The 14037-nt window shown below is 46.2% G+C and overlaps 1 protein-coding gene across 6 annotated transcripts in view; it reads left to right on the top strand.

The window, feature by feature from the left end:
* plekhg7 (pleckstrin homology domain containing, family G (with RhoGef domain) member 7) overlaps nucleotides 1–14037 on the top strand; it is a 90507-nt gene that overhangs the window by 33115 nt on the left and 43355 nt on the right. For 5 of the 6 annotated variants that reach the window (XR_012101394.1, XM_073066041.1, XM_073066040.1 and 2 more), the window contains 4 exons: nucleotides 2855–2880; nucleotides 10997–11130; nucleotides 11288–11328; nucleotides 13632–13727. Coding sequence is in view for 5 of the 6 variants with exons in the window: in XM_073066041.1 (XP_072922142.1) it covers nucleotides 2855–2880; nucleotides 10997–11130; nucleotides 11288–11328; nucleotides 13632–13727 (297 nt within the window). In the remaining variant the exon portion in view is untranslated. Of the gene's footprint in view, nucleotides 1–2854; nucleotides 2999–10996; nucleotides 11131–11287; nucleotides 11329–13631; nucleotides 13728–14037 lie in introns of those variants that run through there. The other variant, XM_073066042.1, reaches the window with a different exon arrangement.

The following is a 14037-nucleotide window of genomic DNA, read 5'->3' as shown; positions in this document are numbered from 1 at the left end:
TTTAACCTTCAGACCTTTCAGCTTTCCAAGCATCTTGAGAGAGCAAACCCTGGATGGTGAGGGTCCTCATGATGGACCTTCTTGAGGCACCACCTTTTGAAGATGTCCCAGGTAGTGGGGAGACTAGTGTCCATGATGAAGACTGCTGAATTTACAACCCTCTATCGCGTTTTCTGATCCTGTGCATTGGGGCCTCCGTACCAGATGGTGATGCATCTGGTCAGAATGTCATCGGTAGAAATTTCTCAGAGTCATTGGTGATATACCAAATCTCCTGAAATCCCTCATGAAAAATAGCCACTGGCATGCCTTCATAATCGCATCAATATGTTAAGCCTAGGGTAGATCTTCAGAGATGTTGACACTCATGAGCTTGAAGCTGCACGTCCTTTCCATTGCTGACCTCTGGATGAGGACCATTGTGTGTTCTCCTACTTTGCTCTATGTATCTAAGCTATGTAGTGCTTTGGGAGTGGTGGTACTCGGAACATACAACATAGACCTATAGAGCACAGTATGGGCCCTTTGACGCATAGTTTTGTGCCAACCTATAGAAACCTGTTCAACCATCAATCTAACCCTTCCCTCCTGCACAGCCTATAACTCTCTATTTTTCTTACATCCAGGTGCCTATTTAAGAGTTCCTTAAATGTTCTTATTGTAGGCAGTGCATTGTAGGCACCCACTATTCTTTGTGTAAAAGAGCCCACTAATCACTTTAAATTGACATCCTGTCATATTGGCCATTGCAACACTGGTAACAAGTTTCAGCTGTCCACTCTATCCATAGCTCTCATAATGCTGTACACCTCTACCAAGTCACCTCTCATCCTTCATCACCCTGAAGAGAAAAGCCCTCTGCTCAACATTTCCTCATAAGACAAGCTCTCTAATCCAGGCAGCATCCTGGTAAATCTCCTCGGCACCCTCCCTAAAGCTTCCACATACTTCGTGAAACAAGGTGACCAGAACTGAACACAAAGGACTAGGATTTTATGGAGCTGCAACATGACCTCACAGCTCTTGAACTCAGTCTCCTGACTAATGAAGGCCAGTGCCCCATATGTCTTTTAACCATCCTGTCAACTTGCGTGGAAACTTTGCATGGACATGGACCTCTAAATACCTCTGTTCCTTCAGACTGCTGTAAAAGACCTGGCACAAACCCTGTACTCTGCCTTCAAATTCAACCTTCCAAAGTGTATCACTTCACACTTTTTGATAGAACTCTGTCTGTAACATCTCCACCCAACTCTGCATTCTATCTCTAACACACTGTAAACTACAGCAACCTTCTACACAGCACCACCAACCTTCCTGTCATCAGCAAACTTACTAACCCATCCTTCCACTTCCTCATCCAAATCATTTATAGCATTTCAGAAAGAGCAGGTTTCCCAGAACAGATCCCTGTGGAACACCACTGGCTACAGACATGCTCCATTAGCCTGTTTTACTCTGAACTCCTAGTTGATTGACAGTTTCTCTTCCTGGTGCATACTGAAGCGAAGTATTTATAAGGATTTCCCTACCTCCTCTGCCTCCTGGCACATTTACCCCTTTATCCCTGAGTGGTCCTACTCTCACTCTATTCATCTTCCTGTGATTCACATACATGTAGAACCATTTGGGGTTCTCATTTTCCCTCTAACTCTCGGAAATCCACTCTTGAGTTATTTCTGGTTACCCTATAAATCTGGAGAGCACTGCCTGATTTTTGCTTCCTGTACCTTAAGTATGATTCCTTTGTCCTCTTGACTAAATGTTCTGCTTCACTCGTTCCTTTACCCCACCAGCCTTTCCCTCCATGGGGCAAACCTATCCAGAATCCCATGCAAGTGCTCCTTGAATGACCTCCACATTTCTGCTGTGCTTTTCCGTGTTCCCAAATTAAACTCCCAAGTTCCTGCCTAATACCATTCTAATTAGCCCTCACCCAATTAAATACTGTCTGCTTCTATCCTTGTCCATGGCTGTGTTAAAGGTCAGTGAGATGTGGTTACTGTCTCTGAAATGCTCACCTATGAGATTTGTCATCTGACCTGGTTCATTACCTCAGACCAGATCCAGTATGGCTTGTCCACATATTGTGTAAGGAATCCTTCCTGGACGCACCTGACAAATTCTAAACCTTTTGCACTGAGGAGGTGCCAATCAATATTTGGGAAGTCGAAATCAGCCATGACAACAATCCTGTTTAACTTTGCACTTATCTAACATCTCAAACACCTATCCGATCCTCAGTGTCCCAATGGTGATTTCCTTGAAGGAGACCCTGTCACTGAAGCAATAAGGATGCAATGGAGGAACAGATTCAGGAATCAGGAGCCATGAACAATTGGCTGGAGGAACTCAGCAGGTCGAGCAGCATCTGTGGAATAGCCCTTATACAGGGTTTCAAACGAAAACCCTGATGGTTGCTTTCCTCCCACGGGCGCTGCTCAGCCACCGAGTTCCTCCGGCAGACTGAGTGAGGACCCACTGGCTGAGCAGAGCCATCTGCCTCTGAGGCAAGGCTGTGAGAGCGAGAGGTCACGCTGAGTTGGGAACTGAGGAGCAGGTATCATCCTGTTCATCGAAATTAAAATTGCTGAGGAATGTTCAGTGGTAAATATTCCCCAGATCTGATGAGAATTAAGGTCTAAGGCAATCAGATTATTATGGACATCACCACATGAGAATCTGCTTGTAATTTATTTCATCTGCAGTCTTCAAATGGTATACAATACTTTATACAAGTGAATGAACTTTAATGTATGATTGCTTCTCATGGGTCATTTGATTTGCCTGAATAACTGCATGGTTAGGAAACTATTAGCTGCATCTCAGGATTCTTTCTCTTCTCTTTCCCCAGACCACCCAGGATTCAGAGCCTGAAAGGTATGGAACGTCACAACAACTCAACCGTTTCTGCTTTCTGTCCGTGTAGATGGAATGGAGGATAAATGATAATCAGCAGCCTTTACTCAAAGGAACTATTTCAGTATGGTAAAGTTGGGTCAGTATGATTCTAGGTTCAGAATGTGGAACAAGCTGCCAGTAGGAGTGGTGGATATGGGCTCGATCTCAACATTTAAGAGAGAGTTGGATAAGTACAGTATATGGATGGGAGGGGTATGGGGGTCTATATTCCAGGAGTGGGGTGAAGGGGCTAGGCAGAAAAATTGTTTGGCTCAGACTAGATGGGCCGAAGCTCCTGATTCTGTGCTGTGGTGCTCAATGACGACTGGATACCCTTCTCGATATAGGCTGAATGTCAAAGTTCATAGGTCCTGACAAGAGGGCCACAGGTATAAGGTTAATTGAACTGGGTTTAAAGCAGAGGGCGAGAGAAATGTCTACACACTGAGCTGCGAAGATGTGGAATGTAGTTGAGGAGTTAATGGCTGTCAACTCAGTGCTGAGTGAGCGAAGGAAGCGATTAAAGGGATATGGAAATTTGATGAGTAAATGTAATCAGGACTTACTGCTCACATAGAAGCTTAACAAAATCACTGGCGAAGATTAAGGGGATCAAGGTGAGGATTCCAGAACATAGAGATGAATTGCCACAGCTATGGCTGTCTACAGAGAGCGATTACAACTGAGGTCAAACAAGACCATAAGACATAGAATTGGTCCACTTGGCCCATTGAGTCTGCTCTGCCATTTGATTATTGCTGATTTATTTTCCCTCTTATCCCTTTCTCCGGCCTTCTCGTAACCTTCACTAATCAGGAACCTACAGTATCAACCTCTACTTTAAATATACCCAATGATTTAAATATACTCCACTGCTTTCTGTGGCAATGAATTCTGCAGAAAGGCTAAAGAAATTCCTCCTCATCTCTATTCTAAAGGGAAATCTTTGTATTCTGAGGCTGTGAATAAGAACAGAAGATACAAGAGCAGGTGTAAGAAGTCTAAATGAAAGAAACACAGAAATCTCAGTGTCCACTGGGCAGCTGGAGATCTCCCAGTCCTTTGCATTGCACCTTACCCCCTTCCTTTTGTCTTGGGTTTTGCCCCCCTCTGCTCATTATACCTGTGTAACATGATAAGATGTTACTATGATAGATAGATAGATAGATAGATAGATAGATAGATACTTTATTCATCCCCATGGGGAAATTCCAACTTTTTTCCAATGTCCCATACACTTGTTGTAGCAAAAACTAATTACATACAATACTTAGCTCAGTAAAAAAAATATGATATGCATCTAAATCACTATCTCAAAAGCATTAATAATAGCTTTTAAAAAGTTCTTAAGTCCTGGCGGTAGAATTGTAAAGCCTAATGGCATTGGGGAGTATTGACCTCTTCATCCTGTCTGAGGAGCATTGCATCGATAGTAACCTGTCGCTGAAACTGCTTCTCTGTCTCTGGATGGTGCTATGTAGAGGATGTTCAGAGTTATCCATAATTGACCGTAGCCTACTCAGCGCCCTTCGCTCAGCTACCGATGTTAAACTCTCCAGTACTTTGCCCACGACAGAGCCCGCCTTCCTTACCAGCTTATTAAGACGTGAGGCGTCCCTCTTCTTAATGCTTCCTCCCCAACACGCCACCACAAAGAAGAGGGCGCTCTCCACAACTGACCTATAGAACATCTTCAGCATCTCACCACAGACATTGAATGACGCCAACCTTCTTAGGAAGTACAGACGCCTCTGTGCCTTCCTGCACAAGGCATCTGTGTTGGCAGTCCAGTCTAGCTTCTCGTCTAACTGTACTCCCAGATACTTGTAGGTCTTAACCTGCTCCACACATTCTCCATTAATAATCACTGGCTCCATATGAGGCCTAGATCTCCTAAAGTCCACCACCATCTCCTTGGTCTTGGTGATATTGAGACGCAGGTAGTTTGAGTTGCACCATATCACAAAGTCCTGTATCAGTTTCCTATACTCCTCCTCCTGTCCATTCCTGACACACCCCACTATACATGGCAGGACTCCGAGTTATATTGGAAGTCTGATGTGTACAGGGTGAACAGGACCGGAGAGAGTACGGTTCCCTGCGGCGCCCCTGTGCTGCTGACCACCGTGTCAGACCTACGGTCTCCCAACCGCACATACTGAGGTCTATCTGTCAAGTAGTCCACTATCCAATCCACCATGTGAGAGTCTACTCCCATCTCCGTTAGTTTGTGCCTTAAGATCTTGGGCTGGATGGTGTTAAAGGCACTAGAGAAGTCAAGGAATGTAATCCTCACAGCACAACTGACCCCCTCTAGGTGAGAGAGTGATTTGTGCAGCAAATACGTGATAGTATCCTCCACTCCCACCTTCTCCTTATACGCAAACTGAAGAGGATCCTGGGCGTGCCTGGTTTGTGGCCTCAGATTCTGTATTATCAGCCGCTCCATGGTCTTCATCACGTGCGACGTCAAGGCAACAGGTCTGAAGTCATTCAACTCCTTTGGTTGTGGTTTCTTCGGTACCGGGACAATACAGGATGTTTTCCACTGTCTGGGTACTCTTCTCTGCTCCAGGCTCATGTTGAAGATGCGCTGTAGTGGTAGAACGGTGAAGTAGTACAATTGACTAGAGGCTCATTGGCTCCTGGGTGGCATTTCAATCATTGGCTGATCATTTCAGTCACAGACCTATGCTTGCAAATTCAGTAAAACCCATGGGCCCACTGACTTCTGCTGCTGAATAGGCCTTCTCAATAAAAGCCCATCCCTCAGAGCACATAAAAGGAAGAGCTGGGGCCTGATTCTGGATGTTTGCTTGTGGGAGAGAGGCCCCACTACAGAGAAAGGTTACAAATGATGAGTGAAGCCATGTGTCTGTGAGTCCGAGGCTGGAGGCTTGAAGTTAGTTCACGCAGCCATGGTGTTCTGTTGAAAACTGGTTTATCCCTGGTTACTTACCCAGGCTTTGGTTGTCTTGGCACCTGCCAAGATGTTTGTCACCTCCTTTATCATCAGGATGTTCACTCTCACTGGCATAAAACTCCCCTGAATGATGTCAGTTGTACTGCAACAGCAAATATTTATCTGCAGAAAGATTTTCAATCTCAGTGCAACTATTTTTATTTCAGCACTTGACAACCAGCACTTATTAAACTTCTTCGTCCTGAAATCCTTGCTAAAAGTGCCTTGCTGAACATAGAGGCAGCTGCATGAGCTCCCACAGCCCCCTATAACCCTGTGATTTCAGTTTCGGAGGCTGATGTGAAAACCCCCTTTAGAGGGGTGACCCCACAGAAAGCATCTGGGCCAGATGAAGTAGTGAAGACCTGTGCTAATCAACTGGTTGGAGTGTTTACTCCCGCTTCAGCAGCCCAAGGTACCCAACTACTTCAAACAGTCACACCAGTGCCCAACAAAAATGTGGGAACCTGCCTGAATGACTATTGTCCAGTCGCACATACATCCACCGTGATGAAGTGCTTTGAGAGGCTGGTCATGAACATTCACTTCTGCTTGATGACTGACGTGGTCAGTTCCAATTTGCCAGTTTCATTCGCTCTTCACTCAGCTCTGGAACCAATGGACAGTGAAGATGCATACATCAGGATGCTCTTCATTCAACATTATCATCCATTTGAAACTAATCACTAAGCTCTAAGACTGAGACGTCCATGCCTCATCACGCACCTGGATCCTCAACTTCCTCACATGCAGACCCTAGTCAGCATAGATGGGCAACAACATCTCCTCCATAATCACCATCAGCGCAGGTGCACCAATGTAGTGTACTTAGTCCCCTGCTCTACTCACATTATACCTATGATTGTGTGGCTAAATACACCTCTAATGCCATACTTAAGTTGGCTGATGTTGGTCGCTGTCATTGGCCAAATCAAATATGGTGACAAAGAGCATACAGGAGCGAGATTGAAGATCTGGCTGAATAGTGCCACAGCCACAACCTCTCACTTAGCATCGGCAAAACCAAAGAGCTGATTATCGACTACAGAATGAAGAATCTGGAGGTCCATGAGCATGTCCTCATCAGGGGATTGGAGGTCAATAACTTTTAATTCCTCGGCATTATCATGTCCGAGGAACTATCCTGGGACCAGCACATGCCATCAAAGAGAAGGCACAGCAGCACCTCTACTTTTTTAGAAGTTCATACAGATTTGGCATGGCGCTTAAAATCTTGATAAGCTTGTATAGATGCAGAGTGAAGAGTGTTCTGACTGGTTGCAGCATGATCTGTATGGAAACACCAGAGCCCAGGAATGGAAAAGCCTACAGACAATGGTGGATACAGCGCAGTCCATCACAGGCAAAGCCCTCCCCACCAGTCAGCACTGCCACAGAAAAGCAGCAACCATCACTGAAAGGTCACCAGCCAGGGCACGCTGTCTTCTTGTTGCTGCCATCAAGAACGGGGTATAGGAAGCTTAGGACCCACACCACCAGAGTCAGAAACAGTTATTACCCTTCAACCATCAGGCTCCTGAACCAGCATGGATAACCTCACTCATCTCAACTCTGAGCTGTTTCTGCAACCCATGGACTCACTTCCAAGGACTCAACAACTCATGTTCTGAGTATTATTTATTTATTTGCACAGTTTATTTTTTACATTGGATGTGTGTAGTCTTTCATCGATTCTATTGTATTTCTATGTTCACTGTGAATCTCTAAGAAAATGAATCTCAAGTATGGTGACATATTTGTACTTTGATGATAGATTTAGTTTGAACTTTCTTGATCCTTATTGGGACCTGTGGCTTTCCAGCCTGCAATACAGCCTCACAGCTTGCTGGACTACTCTGCCCCTGGAGGTCAAGGTCAGTCTCAACTTGCCTGCAATGGTGTCATTCCAGGCTGTCGCTGATCTCTGCCACATCTCTTGGCTTGCTGATCCCTGCAGAATCAGAAGTATCACCCATACTCCATACTCAAGAAAGGACTTAATTTATTTTTCTTCCTGCTCAGCAGGCAGAGCAGACACGAGCATTACAGGCATCGCCACAGCACAAGCAGTCAGAAACTGCGTTCATTTCTACTGAGCCATCACTAACAACCTCTTGCCATGAGGACCTGCCTGTAAGACAAAGACCATGCCTCTTGCAAGCTGTCTCTATCCCTCTCCCTGGGAGTACTCACCTCTACAGCAGCCATTTGTCCAGTAGCCACTCTCCCTTGTGGCTGGAAGAGTGTTGTCTCTATTGTATCTGTAAGTTCACTGATAACACATACGTTGTTAGCAGAACCTCAGGCGCTGACAAGGAGGCATATAGGAGTGAGATAGATCAGCTGGTTGAGTGGTGTCAACAACAACACACTGGCACTCCACATCAGTAAGACCAAGGGTTTGATTGTGGTCCTCAGGAAGGGGAGATTAAAGGAACACACTCCTGTCCTCATGGGGGTGGGGGTGGGGGGGGGGTCCAGCAGTGGAAAGCGTGTTTGCTTATTTAAAAATCTATCCTGGGCTCAGCATATTAATGTAATTATGAAGAAGGCACACCAGCGGCTATATTTCATTAGGAGTTTGAGGAGATTTGATATGTCACCAAAGACTCTGACAAATTTCTGTGGATGTACTGTGAGAACATTCTTACAGGTTGCATCAACATTTGGTGTAGAGGAATCATTTCAACAGGATGAGAAATAGCTGCAGAGGTTGTAAGCTCAACCAGCTCCATCGTGGGCACCACCCTCCCTACTATCGAGGACATCTTCAAAAGGTGATGTCTCAAGAAGGCAGCATCCATCATTAAAGACCCTCATCACAGAGGGTCATTACTACTAGCTAACTGGCATCAGTCGTACACACTTGGGTGGCCATTTGTCAGGAACGCGGCCGAATGGACCCAAACGCAGGACGCAGACACTGAAGTACTAGGGGGAGGGCAGGATGGGGATGCCGTGGCATTTAAGGGTAGAGCTGGGGTTCAGGTAGATACAGTGTCAGGCAGGCAGAGCGGAGCGGCTCCCAGAGTTCAGGCAGGCAGAGCGGAGCGGGCTCCCGGAGTTCGAGTTCAGGTAGACAGGCTCCCGGGGTTCAGGCAGGCAGAGCGGAGCGGGCTCCCGGGGTTCAGGCAGGCAGAGTGGAGTGGGCTCCCGGGGTTCAGGCAGGCAGAGCGGAGCGGGCTCCCGGGGTTCAGGCAGGCAGAGCAGAGCGGGCTTCCGGAGTTCGAGTTCAGGTAGACAGGCTCCCGGGGTTCAGGCAGGCAGAGTGGAGCGGGCTTCCGGGGTTCAGGCAAGCAGAGCAGAGCGGGCTCCCGGAGTTCGAGTTCAGATAGACAGGCTCCCGGGGTTCAGGCAGGCAGAGTGGAGCGGGCTCCCGGAGTTCGAGTTCAGGTAGACAGGCTCTCGGGGTTCAGGCAGGCAGGCAGGCCAGTCTAGTTGGCTAGATAGGCTGGCGGAGAGCCCTCCCTGGGCGGGCCGCATATATCCCGGGAAGGGCTGCCTCCCAGGCGGTAACACCGGAGGCTTGGGCACGACGCGGACCCCTAGGCGGGTGCGGGGCACAATCCCAGGGTTCAGGCGGAAGAGGAGGACGGGGCAGAACCCCCACTGGGCAGCAGCAGGTCAGCCAGACCTGCCCGATGGAGGCAAGGAGTAGGAACGGGCATAGGTCCAGGGTGACCAACACAACAGTCATGATAACGGGAAAATCAGGAATGGCCAGCAGACCGCGCGAACAAAACAAACCAGTGGAGAAGCGGGACCAGCGCATGGGAAGAAAGGTGGGGGAGCGGACCAACCTGGCAGTACTGGTACGGGACAGAGAAGCATGATGAAGAGTAGATCTGAGCCCGGACAGGATAACAGAATGCAGAGACGAATTCAGAGCCAGTGGAGAAACAGAACAAAACGACCACCTGCCTGGTCCCAGTCCCAAGGCCCCTTATAAACACCTGCAGCTCAATGAGTTACAGGTGTGCCTCCTTGAGCCAGGAGGGTCCTAACTAGATCACGGGTGACGGGAGGGACAACTGCAGGACCTGGAGTCCGGAGCCCCTGGACCGGATCAAGACCCGGAACGCGGATTCAGGACCGGACCCTGACACCATTGGATACTACACCATGCTTACAGCAAACAGTTTTAAAATAGTGTCAGTTGTGTGTGTTTGTGTTCAATAATCAGTGATTTTTATCACTGATGGTTGGCGAGAATTAAGCAGTAGGACAATTCAGAACTGTTCTGCTTACTGCGGTTTTAAGCATTCAGGCTTGGAGATGTGAAAAATGGCTGGGAGTGGAAATGAAACAGTTTCACTACTTCAGCAAGTTTAGAACTACCAAGAATTTGAAGCTATCGACAATCACCTTGAATGTTACAATGAAGATGAAGATTTGGAGGATGCAGTCATCAATAGCATTGTATGAAGGCAGTCCATTAACTACGCAAGGTGTCTGTGCTGATTCCATTCATTGTGTACACTGGATAAACTCCTCCATCAATAAATATTAATAACTAATTCCCAGTTTTATAATATTGTAGTACTATTGCAGTGTTTTAATTTGTTCTGTATTTCATTTAGTATTTAATCTGTTATACAGTTTGTCTTTTTATACCTTTTTAACTACTTCCATGAAACCAGCTAATTGGACCAAAATATACTGGTCCTGGTGTGTCCCAATTAACTGGAATTTACTGTATACATATTCATATGCTGCAAAACAATAAACGTCAGTGGAGATAAAACTAATTCTGATATTGTTTTATGTCCGTTCGAGAGCTGTTTGCAGAGGTTGCACCCGCTGTGCTGCAGGCTGACAATTATGAGAGCTTGTGAAAACATCACTAGTCACTTTACCCCTGAAAATCGAACACAGCAATGTCTATCCCTGAGGGTTTCAGGAGAGATTACAGGAAGAATGAGGGGTGAGATTATGCAGAGGTGTTGTTCTGAGGCTGTAGAGAGGCTAGGATTGTGTGCTGGTCAGCAAGGACCTGTCTGGGGGCTAAATAAGATACAAGAGTCAAGTTTTGAAGGAAGTACATTGTGTCCCGCTCTGAATTTTCTACATATGGAAATATTCAATGACTACTGTGGTCAAAACCCAGCCTGATGCGTTTTTTGTCCATTGTAGGTGCTTGTCCAGTCGCAGAGGCAGTTCAATGGTTGTCTGTTTGCCTGAACTTGATATATTTCCAGGGGATTTATTAATTTCCAATGATGCTGAGCATCTTTATCGTACACCATGGACACCCACTCTCAATATAGGTGAGTTCATGGACCTATTAGGAACCATTGACCTGGTTCAAAATGTGTCACTTTTCAGAAGCCTGGTAGGTGGAATGTTCTGTGTGATTTATAAGATGCGGATTAACAATCAGGGCATGTTTTAAAATTATAATGCCATCTCAATTTTCTCTTTCAGAATCAAAGAAGTTAAAATGGCCCTTTACAAAACGAGGAATGGTAATGTTTGTGTCTTCATATTTAAAATTCTATCACTCACTCAGATGTTGTACGTAAAATTTGGTAACATTCTAGTATGAAATATGGTACTGATTTGGTATGGATTGTAGTAAAACTGTGGTATAGGTTGAACGGATTTGCTTCAAACATTCCCAAAGAACAGAGAAATTACTCCACCCTCCTTGTGAGCCTTGGGCAGGATCTGCCCAGTATAGCAGGTGAAAGTTTGTTTCATCTAGTCCTAATTTCATCCCTATAATGATGAGTCTCTGATGGTAGGACATAGATCACAGGACACAGAACACTCAGCACACGACAGACCCTTCAGCTACCATGTTTTGCCAACCTTTCAACCTGTCTGAGTTCAATGTAACCCTTCCTTTCTAAGTACCCCTCCATGTTTCTATCATCCATGCACCTATTTAAGAGTTTCTTAAATCCCAATAATTCATCTGCCTCTCCCACCACCCTTAGTGGGGTGTCAGCAGTCAGGTTCTGTAGACGAAATGTTCTTCCTCGCTTTAAATACTGATATATAATTGATAAATATTTTCCAGTGAAACCAACATTGCCGGGTGTTAACTGATGGCATGAGTTATCTGACCTTACAACAATGCACTTCTTCCATCTTTAAAACTGTCCTTAGCACCAGATCTAGAGTCCATCGTCCAGTATTTCTCAGACCTCTTCATGTACCCTTAAACCTCTGGGCCTTTATGATTGGGTGAAGTGTTGGGTTATTCATTACTACTCTCCCAAACGGTGACTGTGGCAATCAAACAACTTCCCTGAGTGGCCATGGTGTATGGGCACCAGTGGAAGCAGTCTCTCCAAATGTGTAGGAAGGAACATCCCCAACTAACAGCCCTTAGGACATAAGCACAGGAGATTCTGCAGGTGCTGGAAATCCAGAGCAGCAAACACAAAGTGCCGGAGGAACTCAGAAGGTCTGGCAGCGACTACGGACAGGAATAACAGTCGATGTTTCAAACTGAGACCTTCCATCAAGACTGATGAAGGGTCCTGGCCCAGCTCATCAGCTGCTTATTCCTCTCCATAGATGCTGCCTAACCTGCTGTGTTCCTCCAGCGTTTTGCGTTTGTAGCCCTTAAGATATGACAGGGGCAGGATCAATGCTCAGTTTATGTCACCAGGAACTCTGAGACACCGTGTTCCCATTCCACCTCAGGATGAAGGTGAACTCATTGCGTTGAGTGGGATCTGCCAAACCCTGGGTGAATAACGATCGTACCCACATTTTGCTTGCCTCTTCACTGCTGGCATTCTGTTGCACTGTGATGCTGAATGGCTGTTGTGATCCCTAACTCCATAAGTCACAGGGGTAGAATTAGGCCATTCGGCCCATCCAGTCTGCTCCACCATTCCATCATAGCTGATTTATTATCCCTCTCAACCTCCTTCTCCTGCAATATTTGATGCCCTGACTAATCAAGAACCTATCAACCTCCACTTTCAATATACACAGCCATCTGTGGCAATGAATTCACCACCAGCTGGCTAAAGAAATTCCTGCTCATCTCTGTTCTAAAGGGACATCCTTCAATTCTGAGGCTGTGCCCTCTGGTCCTGGACTACCCTGCTATTGGAAACATCCTCTCCACATTCATTCTATCTAGACCTTTCAATATTTGATAAGTTTCAATGAGATGCCCCTCATTCTTCTAAATTCCAGTGAGCACAGGCTCAGGGCCATCAAATGCTCCTCATACGTTAACCCGTTCATTCCCGGAATCATTCTTGTGAACCTCCTCTGGGCCCTCTCCAATGCCAGCACATCCTTTCCTAGATAAGGAGCCCAAAACTACTCTCAATACACTGAGTGCAGTGTCTCCAATGCTCTATAAAGGCTCAGCATTGCTTCTATGTAATGATGGAAGGTGTCATTGACAATAATTCCATCATGTTTGCTCTGCATTAACATGCTTACCAATGACCTGTCTGCAAGACCTCGATTCTCCAGGCCCTATTATCACAGATATGGACCAAAGAACTGGACTGCAGAGGCAAGATGAGAACGACTGCAACTGACGTCGTTCTTCATCAAAGAGCCCTCATTGAACTAAAGTTGATAGGCACCAGGACACTGTGAGAAATTTCAGTTGATGAAGAACATGTTTCCTCAGCCCAAAGATGTTTTATTTTTGGGAAGGATATGCAGCCTTTGGGGTGCATGTCGGCAGAGACGTGCATCCCAAAATGCTCCAGCAAGAGACCGGTGTGGTATTAGTGTGTATTGAAGGGGTTTTAAGCACACTGCTTTCATTTTATGTTTCTGACTGCAGAGCAAAGTGAAGCAAAAGCCAATATCTGATCTAGAAAACCTTCTGGCGACTTTGGAGATCGCAGACAGTGTGGATCAGGGCTCACAACCGTACAAGGTAATTTGTTCTGTTACACCTATTTCATTGCCCAGACGTTTCTCCCATGGCCGCTCAGGCTCTCTCACCACCTGATGATAGTATGGTTGGCAGTTCATCTACAGTGTTCTGGAGGATTTCTGCTGGCATCGGGTATTTCTGGGTCTCGATCCTCACTGCTTTGTGTGTTAAGGTGAAATTCCACGTGATTGGCTGTTGGCCATGCAGCCTTAAGCCTGCTTCCCTACTGAGCTTTACCTCTAGCTGAGCTCCACTTACCCGTGTACGTTCTGTAACCTGGACACTTGGCAGTGCCACATGCATGGATAGT

Source organism: Hemitrygon akajei, chromosome 14 (assembly GCF_048418815.1).
Source record: "Hemitrygon akajei chromosome 14, sHemAka1.3, whole genome shotgun sequence".
In the NCBI taxonomy this organism is placed as follows: domain Eukaryota; kingdom Metazoa; phylum Chordata; class Chondrichthyes; order Myliobatiformes; family Dasyatidae; genus Hemitrygon; species Hemitrygon akajei.
Note: the sequence above shows the minus strand (reverse complement) of the source record. Positions and strands in the feature narration are given on the sequence as shown.